The sequence below is a fragment of the Oryzias latipes genome, chromosome 17 (assembly GCF_002234675.1).
Source record: "Oryzias latipes chromosome 17, ASM223467v1".
Classification (NCBI taxonomy): Eukaryota; Metazoa; Chordata; class Actinopteri; order Beloniformes; family Adrianichthyidae; genus Oryzias; species Oryzias latipes.
The window spans coordinates 28,160,629-28,188,431 of NC_019875.2; the positions used below are offsets into that span (position 1 = coordinate 28,160,629).

Below are 27,803 nucleotides of genomic sequence, written 5' to 3' on the forward strand. Positions count from 1 at the left end.
TGGGGCATTTAATTACTTTTTTTTCTACCTTTATGTTACTTCTTTAAGTCCTTAGACATGGGTATAACAGGGCGTGTGCGGCTGTAAGCTAGAGGGAGAGCATGTGAATAGCAACAGGGAAGGAAGGGTGGGCGGGGCTACTAAGCACCAACAGTCCCGCCCACAACTCAGAGGTGAATTTCTAATGAACCCCTGCCACTCTGCAGAAACTATGTCCTAGAAAAAATAACACACTTTTATTTTTTTTAAAAGACCACTGGAAACACTGTGGAAATAGATCAAAATATGATTGGAGCGGGGGTTTAAAAAGTTGAACAGGGGCTGATCTTGTGGATAAAAAACAAGCAGGGCTTGTAGGCTTTTAGCAGTGCATGTTGTAAGGTGACATGCAAAGTTTCAGTCACTTCGATGTGCCAGAATGGATTAATTCAATTCAATTCAATTCAATTTTATTTGTATAGCCCAAAATCACAACAACAGTTGTCTCGATGGGCTTCGAAGTAAAACATGAAATCAAAAGGATCACGAATACAAAGAGTTCAATAGAAAAATACTAAAATGAACTAACAAACTGACTAAGCTATACTGGCATCCCTGCCCTTAGACCCCCCTTCGCGGTAAGGAAAAACTCCCAAAAAAAACGGATTCCGGAAAAAACGAAGAAACCTCAGGGGTGCCCACATGAAGGAGGGATCCTCCCCCAGGACGGACAGGCGATTTACCAGAACTCTTAGAGAAGAATTAACTTATCTAAATCTACAACTACAAATATAAAAGTCCAGCAGACGAGCTTCATCCAGCCGTGGTTGTGGGGACAGTCAAAGGCGCGAGTCGAGCCGGAGACAGGAACCACAGCCAGGTGTAGGAGCAGGAGCAGAGACGAGGTACTCGGGTGATGCTGGTCGAATGAGCAGCACTCTCTAATATGAGAGGGCTGCTCATGTTGGACTTATTGCTCTGCTGTGCGTTAGCACCTTTGGGCATCTCGTTAAGCACACGTTGAGAAACGCGCAGAGTTGGTACATAAGCAACCAATGGATGCAGTTCAGCTCTTTGAATTCTCACTGGTAGGAAATTTCTCTTTTTTTCTTACTTTAATTGAAAATTTATGAACTTTTAAAAAAAAGAAAAAACATATAAAAAGTTGGAAAATACCACACAAGGAATGTGACAGCAGGGAATAGTTAACAATTGCTTTAATTATAGGCTTAATTTACGAATGGCATGGGTTTTGAGGGTCCAAGAATCCAAGGCAACCACATTACAGTGGGCCTGCAGAGAAGAAATCACAACGGGTTTGGCTGTGGAATCCAAAACCCCTTCCTTCACAATCATCCGGGAAAACTGGAATAACCACAAATACGGCGAAATCTGGGGCCAACTGGAAAATTGAGAGCCCTTTGTAGTCCCAAAAATACAGAAATACACCAGAGAATCAGCTTTCCCTTCAATCTCAGCCCCAGAAAAGCCACATGGAGGGGCAGAAAACAAAAAAAAACAAAAAACTATTTTTAAATGTATCCATCATGGTGAAGCCGATTCCGTCAAATCAGCAACATTTATAAAAATGATTGACAAAATGAGGTGCTGACTGCAAAAAACACATCTTCTATTATTTCCTAATACTTAAATAAAACGAAAGGAGAGATGCTATTCAATTGAGCTAACACATTTTCTTAAAGAAACAAAGCGGTTTTTAAGTGTAATACTGTTTTTTTTGTTGTTGTTTTGTGGTGTTTCAGTCTGAGTATGTGCTGCTGTTTGTTATTGAGTTTCCATCTGCAGAGAACTTAGTCAACCCCTCTGGGAACACTGATCTTTCTCCCTCCTTCTTTAGAAAACATCTCTCTTGTTGGATGGCATTCTGAGTCTGTATGCAAAAAATTTCAAATACACATGTGTGGCATAATCCTGGGGGGCATTTATTGCACCCCCAATGAGATCTGCTCTGCCAATTCTACTAATTTAATTGAGGATTACAGGGTTTCCTCAGCAGCAAAGCCTGTTTTGAAAAATTAAATGATTGTTATGCGGTAAAAAGCTCATTTTTCACATAGTCCTCTACAGTCTGTCTAGTAACCCAATAATGGCAACAAAAAAAAGGGGACTTTGCCGCAAAACGACTCTTTCATTCCATTGTTTCTGTTTACCAGGAAGTTGCAAAACAAAGCAGCTTCCCTTCAATTATGCGACTGTATTTATGCTGTTGTCCTTTTAACAGTTTACAGTCAAGGCACAGAAGATTAAAAAAAAGGAGCAGCTTCAGCTGAGAACTGTGTGAGGACTTTTTTTATGTGCAAGCAATAAACAAATGTCTTTTTAAGGTCAACAAAGACATTTATTTAGTGATTATAATTTACTGATGTGTTGGGGATCCTGAGCTTGGAAAGCATCTTAACCCTGAGTGGGTTTGGCGAGTATAACTTGACGTGGATCATGGGATGTTTCAGACTACTGATGCTGAACCGTGTGAACTACTAATGTTGTGTTCACACCCAACCATGATTTGCGTGTCATATTTGCATTGGTGCGCAGCAAATTCGCTGCTCGACATCCTCGACATCCAAAAACACCCTCATAAGTTTCGCCCCAGATGTGTGTGGGAGGAGCTACTGCCAAAGGTTTTTAGTCTGATCGCTACAAGGAGCGGTGTCTGTGTACATCTCATTTACGATACATGGAAGAAACTGATGGCGTTGAGAGATCATGCTTATTAATTGGAAGGAAATAAAATAAAAATCATAAAGTTCAGGACAAGAATGATCAGATTCTCTCCCTTGATGGATTTGGACTCCTCTCACTGATTGTGTCACTGAACACGTCACATGCCAAAAGCTGAGTCTCTGATTGGTTGACGCGACACGTTGCCCTCGCCAAAGTTCAGATTCTGGTGTGCCGTGATGCTCAAATCTGTTGCTCAAATCGCACCATAGGACCTGGAAGCCTCTACTGCGCAAATCCATTCGGTGTGAAAGCAGCTTAGGTCACATACACTCGCATGGGTGCTGCTGGTTTTTGGGTTGTACGTGGAGGGTCTTAGAGAGGAGCAGACGTATCTCAAGTGTGTCTGGCAGTTCCCTTGAGTCTCGTACGGCCACCTCAAGGGACATCGTGAAAAGGGAACGTACCATTGTTGTGTGTGTGTGTGTGGTAAGTGTATTGAAGTATTTTCCCATAACAGGGTGCACCAAATTACAAGGGCCTGTAACGGTTTTTGATAGAAATATAAATAGAAATAGAAATATCTTTATTTGTCATTGTACATGTACAACGAAATTACAGTGCAATTTTTTTGATGGAGTGCCTTTTACCAGCCCATGAGGGCAGTTGTGAGGGCAGGTGCGCCCCCGTTGAGTTGCATTGGCACCAAAAATAAAAAATAAAAATAGAACGTTTATTAATCGGTCTAAAGGTTTACATCGCCTCTGTCACGTCTGATGTCTGTTCTTCTGCAACGCATTTTCAGTCCTTTGATGCATCAATTTCACAGCAAAAATCCAGAAAAACTGGAAATAGGTGCAGGTTTCAAAATAAAAACTTCCATTGTCCCCTTAAAATAAAAAATGTATACAATTTTATTTTAAATGTAAGGTGAGGTACCCACGTGATAACGCATGTTAACACTGCCAAAAACACCAGCGTTCATTTTCACTATGGACGGCTAAAGTTAAATTTTGGAGGTACAAAAACCTATAATTTATGACAAAAAACTTGCATTTTACAAGGACTCAGTGAGGATGTGGAAGGCACAGGCGCTCATTGCCAAAGTTTTGGAGGAAGTACTCAACACAGGGGTGGCTAGACAAACTGTGCTTAGAAGCATCTTAACTCTGACTTAACATGGTTAAGGGATGTTTCACTCTTCTGAAATTGGATTGGGGGAACTACTTAAAAGTCGGTAGAGTGCTCAAAACAAGGTCACGTTGGCACACAATCCAGTCTTTTTGCTGATCCCTCTATGAGCAGCTGCTTACTTGCTTACTTACTTGGGATTTTGCTCCTTGATGCGATGTTATTTTCACAGGTATGTTTGGCTATGACCAACTGGGTAATCTGCTCCTCCTTTGTCAGCACATCATCAGAATGAACCTTTAAAACAGGAAAAATACGAAGGAGATGTTTACACTGATGGCTGTGCAAAAGTGAAATTCACAACCCATGTCAGAATGAACGCATAAAAAAACCCTTTTTTGACATCAGCATTAGCATGCTGTTTTCAGAAAAGGTAAAAAGGTCAATCTGAGTTAACATTTAAACAAACATTTAAACAAATACATTTGATAATAATAATAAAACAATTTCCTTCACACTATGAAATGAATTCATTGGCTGATCTCCATATATGGTTTTTCAAAGCTGCATGAAAGCTCTGTGGCAGCTCCATGCATTGCTCTTCTGAGTGCTGTCGGGAGAACAATCAAGATCCTGGTCCTCAGAGAAGCATGAGCTGAAATGCCAAAATTTTCTTCCAGGGAAAAAGAGTCGGAATAACATGGTGGCCTGGGATGTTAGACAGCTTGTTCCCGATGTTGGAGTTCAGACAATAACATGCTTTGACCACATTGACGCACTCGTCAAAGCATGGGTTTAAAATTAAAATTAAAACAAAAGGGGATCTAAAGGAGTGATTTTATTTAATGTATTACTTTTTACAGAAAAAGGATTTTCTGTGTTTGGGTTTGGGACTGACATGAAGCCCTCAGGCGCTGCTCCTTGTTCTGGTAGGTCACATTGGCCGGCTCGTTCCAAAAGCATGGATCACTTTAAACCAATGGCAAATGCGACTGTATTGATTTCACAACAAAGGTGGAAATGAAAGCGTAAAACTTGTGCTGAGCATCAGAGTTCTTCATGTTGCCTCTCAGAGGTCTTCCTAACTTACAAAGCCCAGCAGTGTGTTTGTCAAAGCGCTGGCAGCAAATCACTGCACTATGAGTGTGCATGTCCCAATGCCTAATTTTCTATCCCAGGATTGTTTTCAATCCAATTTTTGGCTTTAATTGACTGCAGTGTTTCTCAATGCCAAAATCACCAGAGCATCTGAAAGTCCACTTGTTTTTACAATGACACACATTTAAAACAACTTTGAACTAACCATAAAACTGTGGTTTTCCAGGTGGACATGGCAACTCGTTTTAAATAGTAGAAAAAAGGATTTATTGACTCATTTGTTTCAATTTTTAAAAATAATTTTTTGTATTTTGACTTAAATTCGTTCGTGGCACCAGTATTTCAAAGGATAAAAATAAACAGAACAACATATTTCTATGCAATTTAACAACTTGACACTCATAAAAGCTACACAAAAGAAATTGAACACAAACGACTTCTGCTTTGTTGGCAAAAGCTGCGTAAATCATTTTTAGACACAAATTGTGGTTCTAAATGTTTCGGAAATTAAATTTGTTTAGGATTTTACTGGGTTATTTCATTTACTCTTGAGAAAGCATGTCAAGACCAACTTTCCCCATAACTCAATAACAGGAAAGCTTAATGTAACCACAGATACACACAGCCAAAATTCTTAACATGAGCTCCAGATCCATCAAAAATATTTATTTTGTAAACAACTGAACGATGCAGATATACGAAAAAGAGCAGTTAATGGGATGCTAACATGTTAACTCCACTAATCAGCAGTAAAAATGATTGTTAGTACCGTGTTTTTTGGAGTATAATTCGCGGTATTTGCTACTGACAGCCACGCAGAAGAAGAGGCGCCACTAAGGACACTGGACTTGGCGGAGTTGTTCAAAAGTGACACAAAGAATGAAGAATTCAACGGATTTAGTGATCTGGAGTGATTTAAAGAGTTTAGTTGACTTGTTAGCAAGTCTGAATAAGTGTTCATATGTTGTGCCAATATACTAAATTCCTCCCTATGTTTCATGAACCAATGTTTGATGCTATACTCAGACCACGGAAACGCGTGCTCCAGCGATCACTTCCAATGAACAGTAAACACACATACATGTCCATTTCAGGCTTCTGCCTTCTAAACTCTCGTGTTCACTCATGGCTTTGCAAGACCATTTTTTGGCTTTACCTATAAAACGTGAAGCCATTGAACATGCATTTTTAAGTTAAACCAGTTGAACTTTAACCAAACAGAGACTCTGGTTTGGTAGTGACGTGTGGATGGTGTCCCTTTTAATTGGCGGAAATGCCAACCGTTTGAAAATTGATCATGGAGGAGAAATGTACTAATTGCGGTTTGTCCCCGGCTGGAAATGTGTGACACCAAGTCTTTCATGTATTGCAATCAAGCTGTAAAAGAAAAAGCCCAGAGCAAGATTTGCCAGATTTGCACCACGTTGACATTTGGCACCAAGCCTCTTCCGACGGTAAGTGAATACGCTAATATCAGGTGGTGCCAGTCCAGTGTAAACACCATATGCTAAAAGTGCATTAAACAATCTGTGTTCAGTACAGCCTTAAACGCACACCACATCTCCAGTGTGTATAGCACTACGGTAGTGAAGCATGTATTGTTTATTCTTGTTATCTATTCCATTATTATGATTTGCCTGTCAAAATGAAATTTCAGTTCTTGGTCTGCGGTGCTTTGTTAAATACATTTCTCAAAAAAAGGACAACTTGTACTCCAGTGCGACTTATATATGATGTTATTCTTCTCTGTTGTGCATTTTTGTGGCTGCCGCGACTGTGCACTTCCTTCTTTTATCGTTTCTTTAGCTACGGCCTCATGGTGATAATATATATATATATATATATATATATATATATATATATATATATATATATATATATATATATATATATATATATATATATATATATATATATATATATATGTGTATGTCATTTCTGCAGAGGGCATGGGTATCTGGGCAACAGAGACATCTACACATTGTCTCTGATGCCAAGTGTGACATTTAGTGAGCTCAAAAATAAACTGCAAATACCAAGTAGTTGTGGGTTTGCTGCATGTGTGCCCACAATACCTCAATCCATCAATATTTTCATTACTTTCAGAACTGAAATAAGGATGTCCAGTCTGAGAGCTGAATAGAGTCACAGAATGAAGACATTTATGGCTCTGCACAGTAAACAACCACAGATGGAACAACATTTGACCACAGGTGAACAAGGATAGATACTACCTGTTTACTTTACCAGCTATGCCAATACAGAATATTCCACTGACAGCTCTTGAGACGTTCACACCATTTTCATCTGAATAACTGCTTGGTGTTCCTTCAGGCTCAACCAAAAGAAATAAGAACATTGGAAGAGATGCAGAACGTACATTTGAATTAAAAAAATGATCACAATCATCCATCTCTGACTCTCTGAAATGTCACGTTTCATTGGGGTGTCTCAACAGCACATTAACTAATTTTCTTGACTGGCTCTGCCAATAATGTAAACATAAACAACATTTACAGAAGAAAAAAAAGATTTTTACATTTCTTAAAACCGTATGGTCAAATCTTCGTTTCTCAAAAGCTGTACGGCTTGCTGATTTTGGTGTTAAATTCATTTTATCCCAAAGACAAAAACAACAGAATAGGTATAAACTGACCTTTTCTCTCACTGTATATACCGGTAAATAACAGATTTCATTTCAGTAGCAACATGATGACACAACAACTATTCTATGGAAATTTTCTGAAAGCAAAAGCAAGCTCTTTACCCCTGAGGCTTGTTTTGAATTTGATAATTCAGGGCCCAACAGTTTACAGGGTTTGCACAAGTACATTTTGTGCACATTTACATTTTAAAACAGGAATGTTTTTTTAATATGCATAAAAATGCTTCATTGTTAGTCCTGGGATAGGAAACACCTTTCTTTAAAAAAAACAAAAACATAAAAAAAAACACAAATTTGACACGCTTTTTTTGATGGGAGTATCGCCAGAAAACTGTAACTTAGTGACCAACTGATTGCATTGAAGGGGTTTTGGTTTTCAGACATACGCAAAAAATATTTTAGGCAAAAAGAAGAGACATGTTAGTGACTGCAAACCTCCAGCAGGGACAAAGTTTAGCATCATTCACCGTTTTGAAGCAGAGAATACTAACCAAATAACGGTGCCTCCTGATTATTCCTGAAAACGATTCCACGTCCACGGGCCAGAGGCCAAGCCTCCAAAGTAAACACGAGGCTCACGAGGAGCGCTCACATGGACATTCTTATTTACTTCGTTTCATTCAAAAACAGTATTCCTTTTGTCAAACGCTGTTGAGTGTGTGCCAAAAGGAAAATTAGAAAAATACACAACCCTCTACTGTATTTGTGTGTTTGCATCACCGCTCGCTCGAATGCAAACTCCACTTGGACAAACCACAAGTTTGTATTTGTCTTTGCAAACTGCGGCTTGACGGCTAAAACGGCAGCGCTCTACAAGAATATAGAACCAATATTGAGACAACTGCATTTAGCCCGCTCTGTCAAACCGGTGCATAGCCGCTCACACTAACACTATACAGTGTGTGAGGAAAACTGCATGTACTCATAGGCTTGAGTTTTTATCTGGCATCTAGTTATTTTTTCCTCTGGATCAAATTGATTTTTGTATGACTTTCTCGCACTAATATTTATATTTTTTGTTCATTAATATTATAGCAAAAAAAATTTTTTTTTTAAGAAGCCCAAGATTTATTTTTCTATTTTTTTTAATTTATTGTTGTTTTTATTTAACCTTTATTTACCCAGGAAATGGCCCACTGAGATTAAGAATCTTTTTTTCAAGGGGGTTTTGGCTAGCAGGAAACAATAAATTACAATTACATTAAAAATGTAAACATTTAAAACATAAAAATAAATACAAATAACAGCTCATGTAAAACAGGTACATTTAAAAATGACTTCACCCCTGGATTTAAAAATATTTAGATGGGATATTATAATTTCTAGCACCAAGACGACACAACAGGTTTTTTTTTATAGCTTTTTTTGTTGATAAAATAAAAGCTATTTTTGATTAATCATGCAATAACCCAGAGTGGTCTTTGTGAACAAATGAGAAATCATAAAACAAACAAACAAAAAACTGTTCAGTCTGCATCTAAAGTGAATCCATGTGAGAGTTGTTCTCCAGGATTAGATTCTTTTTAGTTTTCTTTCTTGGTTTTGAACCGTCCCTTCGTCAGTCACACCAGGTAAAGGTTGATGATCATCCACAGCTGTCCTCATTTGAGTTAATTACCCCTAGGGTATTTAAGTGTCTGGTGTTCAGCTCTTCGGCTTGTCTGCTTTGTCATCTATTTGGTTTCTCCATGTGGTTTCTTGTTGTTCATTTATTAAATGTTTAAAGACCCACTCTGATGAAAACTTTGTTTTTAACATGTTCTCTCTAATGGAGGGACATCAATATAATTAAAATCATATTTCTTTCTTCAAATTGTTGTGAATCTGGAGCAAATTGAAAAAAATGCTTGTAGCTGTGATGTAAGTGCTACAATCGGCAGGCCACAAGCTTCCTGCTCTGCTCCATTCTGATTGCGTCCACTCACAGACAACCCCCCACCCCCCCCCCATGAAAGTCCTTTATTTTCCTCGTCTGAGCTGAAATCTGGATCCAAACTGTACAACTGGATAGCTCAAATAAACAACTCGGAGGCAAAATTCTAATGAGCTTTTGCCGCTCTGCAGAAACTATGTCCTACAAAATGACAAATTATCTTTGCAAATGAAAAAAAAAGGCATAATCATATGTAAAAGACGCCATGAAAATATGAAAATAGATTTACAAAATGATTGGCCTGGGTATTTACATTTCTTGCCTGGTCTCCTGCATATTGGGTCCCACACCACCAGTTCTTGACGATGTGGTTTTAAAAAACCCTTTAGGGGCTCAACTTTTTTTTCACTCTACTTTTAGAAAATTAAATCCCAGAATTAAAATATTGGGTCCAACTTCATAATTCCAGTTCTAAAGCAACAGGAAAACCTGTTTTGAGCAGTCCACTATAAACACCACCCTCCAGTTACCCCTCTGAACGGGGTTAGCTAAGCCCTTCACAAACAAACAGATTTGAACTCGGAACACTGGCAAATCTATTATAAAAATCAATACCTGGAATTGATGTTCCTATTCTACGTTTTTTTCCCCTTCTGCAGCAGGATTATGACCTATATTGCTAAAACAAAATGTTATGACAGAGAAAGGTTAAACTCTGGCAGAGTTATCATGTGGAAGCACAAAGTGCAAATCATATTCACACAAACAAATAACAAAAAACAATAAATGAAAGCAGCAAATCGTCACAAACCTTTTCATATTGATAACTGATAAAAGAACAGCTAGGCTTTACAAAGCTGCTCCAATTTTAACGTAATGGAACAAGATGAAGTTGACTCTTCAATGTCATTGTCTCCTCTACCTTAACGATAATTTGTTCAATATTTCTGTTCTGTCATGTCAGGTTACGTACGGGAACTGTGATGAGTAATAACAGTATGTCAAATAATAATCTTTATTAAGGGATTATAAAGCAATCCATTTTGATACTTAAGATGTGATATGTATATTAGATGTGTTTTGGATTACATGTATATGTATAAGAATATCTATTTATGATCAAGAGTCAATACAATGACATAATTTATATGTATGTGGATGTATATGGATATGTGTCTCTTTTACTTAAATTATTTATCTTACAATGAAATAATGAGTAATTATTGAGAGAGAGAGAGAGAGGGAGATGGCAAGAGGGAGAGAGATATTGTTTTGTATTTTTTTACCTGCTTAAAATGAATAAATTCCTGATAAAAAATTCAACCAAAAAGAAAAACACATGATTAAGTTTACCCAAATATAGTATTGTAACTTTCAAATGGTACATATTTAAGTACTTTTCCAACCAACGTATTTTAACCCTGGACAACCCACAGGGTCAATTTTGTCCGCAGTGGTTTTTTTTCTGTTTTTTATTTTAGATATTTATTTATTTTTTGGCTGCTGTTAATTGCTGCTACCCAAAATAAACCATCAATTTTAAAAATTTTAAAATTTACTGTAAAAAGCCCAGAGGAAATTTGTTCTTGGTTTTCCAGGGTTAATTATTATTTGGAATTAAGTGATGTCCTTTAAAAGGTTAACCTGAAATTACTACAGTTAACATGTAATTCAGAATTTAGACGCCCAAAACTGACCGAAGCAAAACTGCAGTTATTCATAAGGTTTGACTGAAAACACAGGGTCTTTTTTACATTTTTTGGATCTATTGCTTCAGGAACATGCCAGTGGGGACACAACTTTCTGCCATAAAGTGAAATTTAGCTTTCCAGATCACACTTCATCACATGCATGATAAATAATACACGGATAATATTTACTCTGGTGGCAGCTAAAGCCCCTCTATTATGGGAATGCAGAGCAATGTTTGTTTTATGTATTTTTCTTGGTCATTTGCCATTCTTTACACCAAAGGCTAACACTCACTTCCTTGTTTTTTGGAACATTTTCAGAATTTTTCCTGAGGGGGGCTACAGGACTTTCCTATAGGTTTTTAGCCAAACAGTGGGGTCTAGAAAATTACAACTTCACCAAATCTAGTGTTTTAACGGCCTGTCCGCTATCTGGAAAAAAAGCAGGAATATGTTTCTCTTGACATATTGCACCACATGAGTGTTTTAGCGGATGAGGTTCCTGGATATTCTAAACTCTATGAGTCAGTGCCACTCCTTTTCGACTGTGCAATTTACATTTGATGATAAAAACCACAAACCACAAGACTGGTTGTCCTTTGGAAATGCCTCCAGACCACATTCTGACTTAAAGCAGCATTTAGATCCTAATTATACCCTAGTCTGGTCATAAGCCTGAAGAACAGCACTTCTGTTCCAGATGGAAACATTATGTGTTCTCTGTGAGGTAGCTCACAAATAAGATCGCTCTGATTGTTTTCTTTTCTCAAATTAAAAAAGACTCTGGCATTATGTAAGTGCATTTAATGCTGCGAGTAAAGGCTGATGCTCCTGAACATTAATGCAAATGCACCGTCTGAATTTCCATCAAAGGCTTAAAACTACCAACAGTTATGTAACAATCAGATGCTTTCAGCATTTCATTATAAATGTATGGGTGTCACAAAACATTTAATGAAGCGGATGCAAGGTGTTTGTGGGTTTCTGGGTTTCAATACCATGAAAAGGAGTTTAGATAAATGTAATTTCATACCCGGATTAGAGGAATTAAAGTAAATAATCCATATTTTCAGACAAACATGTGATCCACAAATTGTTGGGTTTTTTGTTTTGTTTTTTCTTTAATGCAACAGACTTAAACAGTAGGATAAAACGGCTAAAACAGTAGATTTTATGTCAGAATTTGAATTAAAGTTTAAAATTAATTTTTTAATCCTTTATTGAGGTTGATACAGATTCATTTAATCTCAAATTATGACTTCTGTGAATAACCAATGTATGACCTTTAATCTCATAAATCAAAGGCTTAAGCTCTGGCTTTGTCTTACGCTAGCTCTCCAAACAATGCTGACCTATGGTAACCAAGGACACTAAATAGGTGTGAATGCAATATTTATTAACACATTCTAATGGACTCATTCATTTTTAAATCAGACTTGCATATACTCGCAGTGTAAGGAGCAAACGATGAGCTTTAAAATGTCTAATAATAATAAACTTTATAGCGCTGTATCGCGCTTTAAATGGCTCACAAAGACTCTTTACAACATGTGAGTACAAAACACAAAAATGACAGATTAAAGATTAGAAGCAATTTTAAAAAGATGAGTTTGAGTAATATTTTATTTTATTTTTTTTAATTGGGAGGTCAGTGTAGTCTCTGAGATGTTGAGGCAGAGTGTTCCAGAGGGTCGGGGCAGCAATGGAGAAGGCTCTGTCTGACAGGGGAGGGACAAAAGGTTTGCATCAGATGAGTGCACAGAGCGGGATGGAGTGTGACGCTGGAGCAGATAGGTGAGGTAGAGTGGGGCCAGGTTATGAAGGGCTTTGATGAGGAGAACTTTGAACTTGATACGCTCAGCGATGGGGGGCCAGGGACGGTTCTGGAGGACGGAGGTGATGTGTTCACGAGAACAGGTGTGTGTGAGCAGACAGGCAGCAGAGTTCTAATGTATTTCAGCTTATTTATATTTTGTATATATTAGAAGACTTTATCAATCCCACGATGGGGAAATTCCTTTTGTCAGCGGCAGGCCAGAAAAAAAGACATCCGAAAAACAGCAAAGTGACATACAGCAAGTAGTGTAAAGTGACCAGGTAAAGTAAAGTGACCAGTAATAAAGTGACCAAAAGTTTTTCGGTTTAACAGTGCAGTTTTCAAGTTAAATTAGATAAAATAAGTGACAAGATAAAGTAAACACCAAAAAAACAGCAGTCATAAGAACAAAAAAACAACAGAGAAACAACAACTGCAATAAAGTATATACATAAAAGAATAAATTAATAAAAAAGGAACACAGCATGGCTGCATAGTGTATCACTGCAGCACCGTGTTGTACAGTCTGATGGCTGTGGGGAGCAATGACCTGCGGTAGCGCTCCTTCTTGCACTGTCTCGTGCTGAAGGAGCGGATCAGCGCCTCAGTTTGGTGCAGGGAGTGTGAGGGGTTATCCATGATGGATGTCCTCTTGTCTGCCACCTCCTCGATGGACTCCAATGTGCAGCCCAGGACAGAGCCGGCCTTCCTAACCAGTTTGTTAAGCCTCTTCATGTCTCTGCCTGCACTGCCCCCCGCCCAGCGCACAACTCCATAAAGGATACTGAGGCCACCACAGTGTCATAAAAGGTCCTTAGCAGCTGTCTGCACACCCCAAGGACATCAGTCTCCTCAGCAGGTGGAGGCGACTCTGGCCCTTCGTCTACAGAGCATCCATGTTGATGGACCAGTCCAGTCTGTTGGAGGATGTACCATAAAGTACGCTGTTGCAGTTATCTAACCGAGAGGTAATAAAGGCATGAATGAGGGTTTCAGCAGCAGAAAAAGAGAGGGATGAGCGGGGGCGGGCAATGTTTTTCTGGTGGAAAAAGGCAGAACGGGTTTTTTTGGTTAACATGTTGTTCAAATGATAGATTGGTGTCTGAGAGAAACCCAAGGTTACGGATTACTGAGGATGGAGAAAGTGTGGTGGTGATGAAATTTAACGGAAAATTTGGAATTGATTTTGTGATGGTGTTGGGGCCAATTAAGACTATGTCTGTCTTATCATAGTTGTGTTCAATTGTGTTCAAGCCATGTTTGGATGTCTGTTAGACAGCGGTTGAGTGTGAAGTGAGTTGTGGAGCTGATGGATTTAGTGATGTACAGTTGTATGTCATCAGCATAACAGTGAAAATTTAGACCATGTTGACGGATGATGTTGCCAAGGGAAATAAGGTAAGGGATGAACAGGAGTGGACCAAGCACCGAACCTTGGGGAACACCTTGCAACAGAGGAGCAGTGGTGGATGAGCAGTTGTTTCCCTTGATAAACTGTTGACGGCTGGTGAGGTAGGAATGAAGCCAGGACAGAGCAGAGCCGGTAATATTGAGAGACTTCTTGAGGCGGGAGAGCAGGGTGGAGTGACTGATGGTGTTAAATGATGCAGTGAGGTCCAGGAGAATGAGGATAGAGAGCGGTCCAGAGTCGGAGGAGAGAAGGATGTCATTGGAGACTTTGAGCAGAGCTTTTTCAGTGCTGTGTTGTTGCCGAAAACCAGGGTTTAAACTGATAATTTGAGTTTAGATGACATTTAAGCTGGGAGGTCACCACACGTTCAAGTATTTTGCTGCAGAAACATGTTCTGGCAGGCTGTAGCTAGCACTGGGCTGACGCTAGCTATGGAAGCGGGTAGATTAACGAGCCCATATAAAATCCCAACAGTCTGTGGAGAAGTTGTCTAGATGAAAAGCAGTGAGACAACAGAATAAATCCCCAGCATAGGAGGCATAGCAGCAGTAAACTCCAAGAGGGTCCGTGGAGAGATGGCTAAGGAAGCTGCACCGGCGAAGCCGCTAGACTTCACTCACTGAAGTTAGACGCTGGCTAACCGGCCATGCACAAAGAGAGTGTCCCGATCCAGGCAGAAACAGCAGGAGGATGCCAAAAGGTGAGTCGAGCTGTTCTCTTCCGACGAGGGCTCGTCGCTCCTAGTTTCAGAAGTTTTCTCACAAAGCTTAATTTTTGCAGCCCCTGAGCTAAAGCAGTCTGAACTTCACTCTGAAGGGACAGTTGTCTTCATATTGATGGTTGTAAAAGGAAAGGTAGCTGTTATCCATCACGTGGTGAGCCTCTGAAAGCTCTCTTAACGCATCTTTTTATTATACACAGAAGATCTCATGAATGAATGACAGCGAAGCACATGTGAGGTCCTGCGGCTTTAGCGGTTCAGGTGAAGTGTCCACTCTGCAGTTTGATTTCAGTTGTATCAACAAGCTTACCACAGCTACAAATGTTTCTCTTCTAGCCTGTAATTAAAAGCAGGCCTCTGTTATTTGCAGCACCTTGTTCCACCATCCCGGCGTGCTGCGCTGTCAGCGCAAAAATTACCTGAGCGCAAACAGTTTTTCTTCTTGAACTGACCCTGACTTAATTTCAAACAGCTTTCTTGGCTGGCAGATGTGTGTGCTTAAGCATGTGCTGACAATAAAGTGCAGTTAGACAAAAGAACCACAAAGCTAAACTTCATGCATCAGACTTTTTATTGCCTTTAAATCATTTTTAGATTAATAAATACTATATATATTTAAATTTTAAAAAAGTTTTTAGCACTGAATTTTGGGATTTACAACAAACATAACTAAATTTTTACTCATTGAGATACATTTTTGAATAAATCCATAGAACGTCGTATACATTTTAGTTGAGCTTTGCCTCTATTTATAGAAATGTTTCCCATTGTTTTGAACTTGTATTTGCTTTGTTTTATGATTTATACATTTTATTTTGTCTCTGCATGTTTGATCTTTGCTATATAACCTAAAAACAGTTAGATCTGAATTTTTTTTGGGTTTTTTGTTTTGTTTTTTTACAGTAAAACAAAGACTAAATTTAACACTTTGAATTGGGTCTTTTGGACAGTTTCGTGTTCATTGTGGAATTATTGTGTAATATAATAAAAAAAAGAGAAGATGAGGTTGTACAAAAAATGGATATCTAGCACTTCCACAAAAAAATTGAATTCAAATTAAAAATGAACAGGGCAAATTGTAAAGAATAATAAAAAGAAAAAGATCAAAAAGGTCCCGCATGTCTTTGAAACGAGACTACTTCAAAAGCTGGGAATAAGGACGAACCACAGATGAAGAGCTGCCACAAAAAGCCAGGATGTTGAAGCAGAGGACAAAGTGGGTCAGTACCAAGAAGTGCTGCCAGTGATAAACCACATGCTCCGCACTACAGAGTTCAAACATGTGGCCAGCTGCCACCAAAAAGAGTTACTATTTGGAAAAACCAGGAGAGGCTTGTTCAGATCTGCATTGTGGGTCTGTATGTGTTTCTGATGTTGACAAATGTATAACTTTTTATCATTATTATTCTCAGTCACAGTCTAAAACAAAACTAAGTTGAAAAAAACAGTTTGATACTAAGTGAAGGATCTGATCATTAGTAGACTGGTACAATGCCAGTGAGACCAAAATGTTTTTTTAAAAGTAGAGGTCCCATTCCTAGAATGGAACTAGTCTAGACGGTTTGAGCATTTAGCCATTATGGTAAAGCTTTCATGAAACTGAGAGGAAAAACTTCTTTAAAGACTGCAGAGACAAAGACTATAGCTTTGTCCAAATATACCCACTACTCCCTAACCCCTAAAAGACTACATCATATAGTGCAGGACCATCCAGTGTCCTGGATTTTAATGCAATTAAGACACATGCCCACAACTTAAAACATGTTTTTAACACTGAATATTACATTAGCTGTTTCCCAATCACAGTACCGATTTGTGTGTTTGGCTCTGACCATCCCCGTGTCTACTGCTTCTGTCGAGCGGACATTTTCGGCTCTAAAGCGAATTAAAACCAACGCAGAAACACAACTGCACAGACTCGGCTCTCAGTACTGCCTTTGATGGCAATATAAAAGAACTTCTTGACTGAACTGAAGCGCGATAATCTACATGACATGGTGATAAAAATGTTTTTGAGGAAAGCGAGGAGGATGGATTTTGTCTTCAAATAATCCGACGTTCTGATGAGTGAAATGATAAATATCATAATAAATTATATCACAAATTTATGCAATTGTTTTCAATGTTTTGTGCTAGCTGTAATTGCATAGGGGGAATTGTTTACAATTTTGTTTATTCAGTTTATTTAGAGGCATAAAATTGATTAATGAGGGCTTGAGTGATTCAGACGTAGCACTACTCAAGGCCCAGGTGTGAAATGCACGATCCGCCTTTGCCGGATAGAAAGTGATGATTTTCTCACACAAAATGTATGTAGTAAAATGTAGTTCACAGAAAAAATAGTGACCCAGAATGCAGGGATCCTACATGGCTATTTTCAGCAAAACTCTCATGCAAAACCCATGTGACACATCTTTGTCACCTTTGCTAACTGATAAACAACCAAGGGTTAACTCAAATCACATCTTCAACATAACCTTAGGCCAACCGTTTTAAATAAGCAATTAGCATTCACATTTGTATACTTGGAGCTACAAGCACTGAGAGCCGCGCTTAATGTATCGCAATCAGCGCCTTGAAAACAGTCCAACCTTTAAGTGAAGATAAAGTCGAGTGTTAATTGACACTTGAAGAGAGGAACACTCCAATCAGCTTCTCTGCTGTAAACCAAAGGGGGCACATAAACTCTGCTGTTTGCCAAGAACCAGGACAAGGACAAGGGCCTTAATTGTGTCTTCTTTCCCAATAAAGCAGGAAATTGTAGACTAATTAGGCACAGCCTAATTACTCAAACAGCTTCTTAGTGGCCCCTTACATTCCTCACCCTTTTTTTTTGCTTATTTAAGAGGCTCCTTAGAGTTAACTTTGGTCATCTTAAGTGAAGCCTGTCTAACCCCAATAGAATCGAAAACGTTTGTCTCAGGTTTTAGAAAGAGGCAAAGTTTCATAGAAACACTTAATACTCAAAAAAAAATCTTAAAGGGCCTATATCAGGCATCTCCTAAGCGTTTTAGAGTAAGCTATACACATATATATTAGGCCTGCACAATATACCGCAAATGTATCGTTATCGCGACATCAAGCTGTGCAATATCAAAATCGCAATAAGTGGTTACCTTAAATGTGCTAAAACAAACTCATGGCAGCTTGAAATATTGAGCAAATGAAATAAATCCCTTTATGCATTTAACCAATCGGAAGGACCCGTTTACGTTGATGATCATTCAGATGAGGCATTTTATGTTTGATGTTTGCCTCCTACGTCGACAAGGGTCATTTGGAGTATAATTTTTAAACTGTTGCAGTGAAATGGAAATTATGTTTTTGTTTGTTTTGCTATTTGTTTATATACTGCAAATTATATCGTTATCGCATTATTAATCACCAATATCGCATATCGCGAGTTTTCCTCATATCGTGCAGCCCTAATATATATGATCATATATTACCTGTGACGCTCTAAAGTACAAATTTTACCTTTTTCCTACCTGGAAGTAAGAAGGCTTGACCTCTGTGGCTCCACCTTTTGCTCTGTGTGGGCGCTGCCCATTTAATGTTGTCAACCTAGAGTCGGCCTCGGCGCCGCGTCTGCGCTTCACCAAGGAAAATCCGAACTTTTGAAAAGACAGATGTGCATATTGTGCATATAAAAGGAAATCTTTTTGCCAATCACTGCTAGCCGTGCAGAGAAAGTGTGTGTTCGCCTATGGGTGGTGCTGGCAGCGCAGACTCTTCCTGGAAGGGGCTTTTCCTCACTTTAATAATTATGAATGTGAGAACCCACTTGTTTTCCTGGATTGGGAGGGGCTGGTGCTCAAAGAGCGGGGTTTTAGAGAAATGCTCGGAGATGCAAGGATGGATCAAAATGTAGCTTTGGGTTGTTTATAGTGAGGAACATTATTATAGACCTAAAAGCTCAAAGAAAGTTCATTTTTCATGATTATGGCGGGTTTTTCTCTGCTCCTGATGCATCACTATTTGAATAAAGAAAAAGTCAGAAATGTAGCTTTAATCTTAAATTCTTTTGTATTTCCTCCATCAGAAAATGCAGTAATATGTTAAAAACACAATTTTCATTGGAGCGGTATACACAGTTACACAGCAGTAGTAACTGTAACTGAAAATTATGTTTAAACCCCATGTAGAACTGTAGTTCAACTCGACTTTTATGACGTGTGATTACACATGTTCTGTATCATAGTGAAAGATCTTCATTCAGCATTGCTGGCTAAAGCCCTACAATAAATTACTTTAAAATTGGACAATTATATAAAAGAAATGCTTAAACAAGTCTTATAAAATCAAGTTTTTGGATGTTTTATAAAACCTCGACACAGTTTTATTCTAAACCCGACACGTTATTTCCCAGGGGAAAATTTTGTTTTCAGCAGAGCTCCATTAACAAAATTCCAACATGCAACAAACGGAGAAAAAGGGAACAAAAAAAACCCTATGTTACAATAAGAAGTAAGAGGTAAACGGGCTGCTCTGCTCAAGAAACTGTTTTCATGTCAAATTTTGTCTTCTAGCTGTTGCCAGAACAATCTTGAATTATATTTTAAATCCAAAGTTCCTTCTTCATAAAAGAAAAACCGGATCCACAGTTTACGTCATAAAATAAATAAAACTGTGCAAACTTTCTTTATGCCACCTGAAAAAAGCAACTGTTTGTGCTTCAGCAAACAGGACGTCCTGAGGAATTCACTTTATAATTGAGGGAAAAAAATTATGTGAATGCCTGAACGTAGCAAAAATACAGAATCAGAGTCCTCTGCAAATTACTAGTTGGTGCACAATACCTTTCAAATACTGTTTTATGCAACACTTAAAGTAACTGACAGTTTAAAATCTATTGTGTCAGCATTTCACATTAAAATCCCTTTGGCTGTTTTTATTAAGGCATCTGTCAACATTTACATCATTTTGGAAAAAGGTTTTCATGGCCCATTTTCTTATGAAAACCAAATGTTTTTCCCCAAAATATGTGAGCTTTGCAAAAGCAATGTTTTGGAATCACAAAAGTTAGAAAAATCATACCATAATGGTCCTTCTTTAGTAAAAAGTGGTACCAGTATTTTACATTTTATTTCTCAGGGAAAGTGCAAAATAAAAGCATTGCATGCAACAAGCAATAATAAAACCTATTAAAACATATCAACAGTTCAGTGCTTCAGCCATTCATATTATAATAAACCAATGATAATAATAATAATAATAATAATGGATTGGATTTATCTGCGCTTTTCAAGACACCCAAAGCGCTTACATTGTGTCCATTATTCATTCACTCCTCATTCATGCTTGGTGATGGTAAGCTATGGTTGTAGCCACAGCTGCCCTGGGGCAGACTGACAGAGGCGTGGCTGCCATTTCGCGCCTACGGCCCCTCTGACCATCACCGGGATCATTCATACACATCCACACACCAGTGGAGCCACACTGGAGGCAAGGAGGGTGAAGTGTCTTGCCCAAGGACACAATGACATTTTGGCTGGTGGGAGCGGGGATCGAACCGCCAACCCTTTGATCATTGGACGACCCGCTCAACCACCTGAGCCATAATAGTCGCCCTAATAATATATATGAATATGATAATATATACTATATATTTTTTTGATTTTAAGATAAAAGAGATCCAAAGTTAAGACACGTGACTTTTTCTGTTTTCTATCTATGATTCAGTATAAAAATTTCTATCCTGATATTTAACATATGTGTCCTTTTACTAAACAGCTGTGACCAGCTTTAACATCTCAAACACCTTTTAAGATTTTCAAATTAGAACCCACACTGAGCCTCCTTTACATCCTGACCCTTATCAGATTTCTGTAGTTAATGGATTTTCAATTGACCACGTAAACAGGATAATTCAACGTATTTTCTCAAATAACATTAACAATGACATATCAGATTAACACGCAAAGACTTCTCCCCCAAAAGCTGATATTTCCAGATATGCACCAATAGATAAAATCAATCCTTCATAACAAAATGAAGGAACTGGAAATTAGACTCATGGGAACGTTGTGTATGCAAGGCGTTCCTCCTTAAGGAGATTAATGAAAGGACTGCCTGACTATTTTGTTGACATGTTAGATCCCATTTAATTAAAGCTAATAATACATGGTGCCAGTGTTGGAGTTTTGATTAAGAGACAGTTTTGAAATAACAAGAGGTTTGAAAGTCGAATCTTTAAAGACCTACTCTGATGAAAACAGTGTTTTTAACATTTGAGTTACCTAATTAAAATAAACTCTAAATGTTGTCAGGGTGACTATGAGGAACCATAGGAAAACATGATTTTACCCAAACACTTATTCTTAAAATATAAAAATAACAGTGAGGCATTTTGACGCTCAACCTATTATGCTGATTTCAAAAAGTATTCATTTGAAGTCATTTCTCACAAATGACTTTGCAATAGACAAAAATGCTTTTAGTATCTATATTGATAATCTGTGCAAAGAGCTTAGCTCAAAAATGGGCTTTTGTTTTCTCTTGATAAGGCTGCCCTGTTATATCTTCAATGAATTTGCTGTAAAGCTTATTTTTTTATCAGCATTATACAATGATGATGGGATTTGTATGCACTCATCTTCCCTTCTTAAAAAAAAAAAAAAGAGGATGCTGCAAAGGAAGCCACGTATCCATCTGTGGGAACGCAGAGTTGCACTCCCTACTGCATGTCTGCCACGGCTTTTTGATAGCCCACAGTAAACCTGGAGCCCTGGACTCTGTCGCAGCGCCCTGCGTTGTGCTAGATTGAGAATTTATAATTATTTCAGCTGTCTCCAGAGCGCACTCTGGGCTTGATAAAATGTTGCCTCTGTTCAATCCTCCCGGGGCAGAAAATGAACTGCAAAATACCACAACTTCAAAAAAAAAAAAATCCCCATTTCTGAATACCTTCAAAGCTCTTTTACAAAATGTCCTCCAGGAAGGCTGCTGTTTTACATAATAACATCCAACAAGAGGTGAAATGAATTTTAGATACCACGGATTTCTTTTACTATTTTCCTTGCTTTGAGTTATTGTATGAGTTTTAACATGATTTTAAGGACGAACCACTCCTGCTTCTGTTATGAGGCGGGCTCTTTTTCCGTGTTGATCCAGGAAATAGTCAATCCTTTATTTATTTATTATTTGCACAAAATTGATCCGTAAATCGTCTCAAAGACATCCAGAGATAATTCTGGATTACGCCTAAAGACACATCACATTTTTAATACTTTAAGGGATTTACTTTATGTCCAATGAGCAAATGTTAATGCATCCAGACAAGGAGGAAGATGTTTAAGTGTTCTCGTGAATGAAGGAAATGCAAACAGACATGTCCGCTGGTCGCAGTGAACTGCATTTGGAAAAACTGCGGCTGAAATGTCAGCGTAAACCTTCCAGTTTCCACTTTCTTCAAGGTCAGTGGAGCACCGGTCTCTGAACCATATTTTAAAGGAATGAAGTCCAGGTCTATAAAGAATAGCATACAGAAAAAAGAAAAAAAGAAAAAACGACTGCAGAGAAAAAAGAGGCAGAAATAGATGAGAAAGAATAGTGCAGGTCAAACTCCTTAAACAACTGAAAAAATAAGAAAACAAGAAAACCATGAATATATTTCTGAATCAATTACAGGAAAGGAGATTAAACCTTTAAACACATTTAGCACAGGGCACAAGGTTTGGGACCGCCTAAAGCGCCTCATCTCTTCACACAAAAAGTCTGACCCTGTTAAACTAACTGAATGTTAAAGGAATCAACATTTTCTGAGTCTTCTATGATAGCAGAACCTCTGCATACAGCGAGGTAAAAGAGGGAAAGATGTCCCGATCCGATCACGTACTTTCCAATTGGATCGAAATTGGATGTTGCATCCCGATCATCATACAAGCTTAATATTAAAGATAAATGGCCTAACAGAAGTCTGCATATTTTAAACAGATCATGATATTCTATGGTCGTAAAACGCAGCAGATTACAGCTCTAGTTTGAGAAGGAAGCGCACAAAAACAGTTCGGTCATGACAGTCAGTGTATTTATTGATTTGTCTTAACGACAACAACAACCTTCTAAAGGAATTTAAAAGAAATAATCTTTTTTTTAGATTATTTTTCAATGAGAATCCTACAAAGAGATGGAAGTGAGATGGTTGCAAAGGGACCGTCTCCAAATGCAAGCTCAGTGGAAAAAACGATCAATAATATCACAAAACCAACCAAAACTAATAAAGGGTTACATTGATATGAGCTAGTCATGACATCTCATCATAACATTGATGCTACACTAGTAATTTTGGAAGAAAATCCTTTTTAATTTTTAACAATTTTTACATATTTTAAAAGGTTCTTAAGATACTACAGTCACCAACGTTTCTCTCATTACTAATGATCATCTACTTTTAACAGTTCACTATTTTTCCTAATTGCAAGTTGCCCTGTTTTTGTGGAGCAAACAGATGTTGCTCCACATCCCAACCTTTGATGTCGTTTATATCATTTATTAAGAGCCTTGAAGAAAAGCCTGCATAGTAAATGTTGGTGCTGAAGACTCCATGATCACATGATCAGTGTGAGCTGTCAATCAGGTTAGTGGAGACATGAGCTAAATCCCAGTTTTTTGTTTATCATGAACTCAAGTTAGAGCAAAACATAAATTAGATTTAAAAGCAGGGTAAAACATCTTACTGTGTGCATTCAAAACTTAATTGTTTCATCATAACTAAAGATGTTTTTAGTTGTATACGGGTAACAAACTAGAGACACTATATCGAGCTGAACAAACACAATGAAAAATGCAGTTTTCATGCAAAACTTGGAATCTCAGTTGACTGGAATGACTAACTGTCACGTTACAGCCATGGTACACCCCATCCCTGACTTTAAATGCTCAGAACTAAATGCAGTGAAGTGTAGCCAATGTTTGCACTGGTTTTTTGAATTGAAACTAGCCCGCATTTTCACTGCAGTTAAGAGTGTTTCTGACTTATTGCTGGAAAGTTTGAAGCTGCACAAACTCGTAAGCCTCTGAGTTTTGCTACGAAACTAATAAAGGTCCTTTCAACAAATCCGGCCTTCTCTCAGGCATAAGCCATGTGTCGGGGGAGCAATACGGCCCAGAATTTGAGCTGCTTCCAAATTACGTAAACACCTACATCACATGTGTGAAATCCTTTTCTTCCTGCCCTTCATAATTAAGGAATTCACTCGGACTAATCTAAAACCTCAAACTTCTGCACCTCAAGCTCAAACCCAACAGTGAGGAGAGAGGCTGAGCTGAACGGTTCGTAAAGGATGAAGGCCTCCGCATAGCTGGGAATGTGTGCGTCAACTCCAGCTGAGCAACTCTGGGATTCCTAACCTCAAATCTTGTGAGGAAATCTGCAGCAAGACATCAGCAGAAGTGGTACAATGACAAAAGCCTGACGGATATCAACTGGTGTGCTCGTGACTTCTTGGTTTCTGTTGCACAAATTCCTACTTTTCTGTAATGCATTATCACATTTTAAATTGGATGTTCTATTGTCTTATTTCAATGCTAGAACTCTATTTATCCTTGAGAAAATGTGGCTCAAATAGTATGACAAAAAAGGGAAAAAATAAACAATTACTGTTTCATAAGTAAACTGTGAATTTTTATTTATATTTGTTCTTAATTTTCCAGAGCAAGAGGACATCTTCCGAATGTCTGAATTGCACTGATGTGTAAAGTGGCATCAAGTTACACATTCTTCAAGTGGAAAACTGAAAAAAAGAAAAAAAAAAAGGCAGAGGTCACGGTAAGTCAAGAAAACATCTCTTTTCCTGAGTCAAACACAGCCATAGTGTAACTTTACTCCGCGGCTGAAACTGAAGTCTCCATTTTTAACACATGCGTTACGAATCTGACTCACAGGCCCCATAAAAACAGAGCAATGTGTCGGCTGATGCACATGGGTGGGAGAAAAAAAAAAAGAAGATAAACAAGCAGCAGCAGGGATGTCTCTGAAAATATTCCAAACATGTGATTGCAGTTCAGGTATCTCAGGAATTGTCTCAGCAGCTTCTGAGTTTCCGGGGGAAAACTGAACTTCTGCATATGTATGAAGTCGCCTCTTGTCAAAAGACTCTCACGCAAAGGCTTGAAAAACTCTGGCAAACATTTAAAGCAACCGATGTTGACACACAATCTGAGGCAACAACCGTGCACAGCAGCTGTAAGTTCACACTTTCATGAGGCTTAACTTGACAGCACCTGATAAAAGTGGATGTCTTAACTCTGCCAGCCCCATAATCCTATTAGGATGGAGAAACTTCATCTAAACCAAGGTGAGCATAATCACTGCGTATGCTTCTCGGATCGCTCCGTTTTCTGCTCTTCTGATGGTTTCCATTTCCTCGCAGCGCATTTAAATGACCCTTTCAAGGCTGAGAATGTAAACATGTCATTTCTGCTGTGTTTTTTTCAGTGATAGCACGATGTGACATTTGGATAATCACCACTGAGCTTCTTCTGGATGAAGCACCATGCAAAGACCAAATATAATGTCAAAAGCTTCTTTGACCTTCTGCTAGTCCTTTCGGTTTGCCACAACACGTTTTTATGCAAGTTCACCCGTTTAACTAAGTGGATGTTTGTTTAATTCACAATTGCACTTCACTTTTTTTGTAACATTTTGCACACCAGAAATAGGACATGAACAACTGCATTCTGAAGAAAGACAGGAAAAACTTCTGTTTACTGTGGCACAATAATCAGAATTCACTACACTATGGTACATCTTTAAATTGGTTGCCTTAAATTCAGACAAAATTCAGTAACATTTGCAAGATTTTATGGATATTTTTTTCTCTCATATGTGTCAAAGTCTGCAGATTCCATTTTTAAATAGTAAGGGTTTGATACCAACATATGAGAGAAAAATATATCCCTAAAATCTTGCAAATGTTACTGAATTTTGTCTGAATTTAGGGCAACCAATTTAAAGATGTATCATCCTTTTGTAAGTAGCATTACTTAAGTTTTACAGTTTTATGTCACTGTTTTAAAGACCCCCTACTTTTATCTTTTAATATATTTTCAAAACGTTCCCAGTGGTCTTTAAATAATATTTATGCCACTTTTAGCCAAAATAATGTTAAGAAATCTGTCATTTTGTAGGACATAGTTTCTGCAGAGCGGTAGTAGTTCATTAGAAATTCACCTATGAATTTTTGGTGGGACATAGTCAGAGAGCAACCCCACCCTCTTCCTCTCCCTGTCACTGAGAGCTCTCTGTTTATACGCTCTCCCGCTAGCGTACAGCCCCAACCTGCTGTTCTGAGTCAACAATGTTTGCACTCAGAAATGCCATTTTTCAGATAACTTTACTGTATTTATGTCCTGGATTATGAGGAAAATGTAACAAGAGCCAACACCAAAAACACAACTTTCATCAGAGTGAGTCTTTGAACAGAATAATGATGTGTCAAAGTCCGCAGATTCCATTTTTAAATAGAATTTATTTTCTAAAATAAAAATAAAAAACATGTTTTAAACTTTGCACTTGATGTGTGTAAAATTATCTAACTGATACGCTGTTAAATAACATAAAAGGAGATGCCGTAAAGCCTAAAGCACCAAAGCCAAGTGCAGGACAAACGCGTGATGCTGTGAAAGTCATCTGTAGTGAGTGAAATGAAAACAACTTGACATGACTGTTAGGTTGAGTGGAAGGATCCCAAAGCTGAGACTGAAGACTGAAGCCGAGCGCAGGTTGACAATTTAATCCTCAGGAACAAAAACTAAATCAGACAGGATGCTAAATTCACAGAGCTAGACCAATAAACAGGACAGATGCTAAGAGCCACTGAATAGTAATAATCCGGCAGGGAGAAAGAGAAAGGTGGAGGCTTTTAAAGACATGGTGATGTGATGAGATGAGGATCAGGTGTGCAGTGTAGAGAGGCACCGGGGAATAGGTCAGCCACGCCCCCTTCTCACTCTGATCATAACAATGACTGGAAGAAAAACATGTGTTGCTCAAGCCAGCATGTTCTCCAACTCAACAGGGGAAGGAAAAGGTGAAAAGGTTTAATTGGAGCTGCAGCCCTGGCAGGTGTTCAGACAAACACTAACGTTGACAGAGATGCTTTTACATGTTCGTCAAGTTCCACATACATAACAATGCAATACCTGTGTAAATAACTTATTGTTGTTGTTCTCTTTCAACATGAACACCTAGAGCCAAATTTAATTTACAAGTTTTATAAAAACTCTTAAGTCAACTTAAAAATTGCCTTTTTTTAAATAATTATGAAAACAAAGAAATTGTAAGGACTAAATAAAAATCTATAGGTAATTTAGCCAGCATGAATTTTTATTTCCTAAACTAAAAGTAGCAATAAACTAGTTTCTTTTATTTTTACTTTTATTTTTATAACATCATTTTCCATCTGCAAATTTGAAGGATTTCTGTGTTTTTGTGCAACATGATGAAAGCAGCGAATGCTTTAGGTTCCATTAGCGGCTCATCATGAAGAGCCTGTGATGGACTGTCAGCTGAACATAAGACACTGAACTTTAGGGGTCTGAGTCCCCCATCATGAACTGAACATGCTGTTTCCACCCATCACAGGCTGACCTTTTTCAGAGTCCATAAATAACTTTAATTGGTTCATTTACCTGCTGACATGTGTCGTAATTATACGGATGTCTCACCGCAGCGACAGCAAAAACTATAAGCTGCACTGGCACTATACTTGTAGAGGATAGTTTTGAATGAATG

General features: G+C 38.2%; 1 protein-coding gene and 1 long non-coding RNA gene across 2 annotated transcripts in view; one reads left to right on the top strand and one right to left on the bottom strand.

Moving 5' to 3' along the window:
• The window catches only part of pth1r (parathyroid hormone 1 receptor), a 70,908-nt gene that overhangs the window by 33,332 nt on the left and 9,773 nt on the right, over positions 1-27,803 (bottom strand). Inside the window, exon 2 of the mRNA XM_023965192.1 lies at positions 3,987-4,089. Within this exon, the coding sequence (XP_023820960.1) occupies positions 3,987-4,089 (103 nt within the window). The remainder of the gene's footprint in view (positions 1-3,986; positions 4,090-27,803) is intronic.
• LOC110016914 lies at positions 14,696-25,011 on the top strand. Its single transcript, XR_002292231.2, has 2 exons — positions 14,696-15,046; positions 24,722-25,011. It is a non-coding gene; the product is annotated as an uncharacterized LOC110016914 (long non-coding RNA).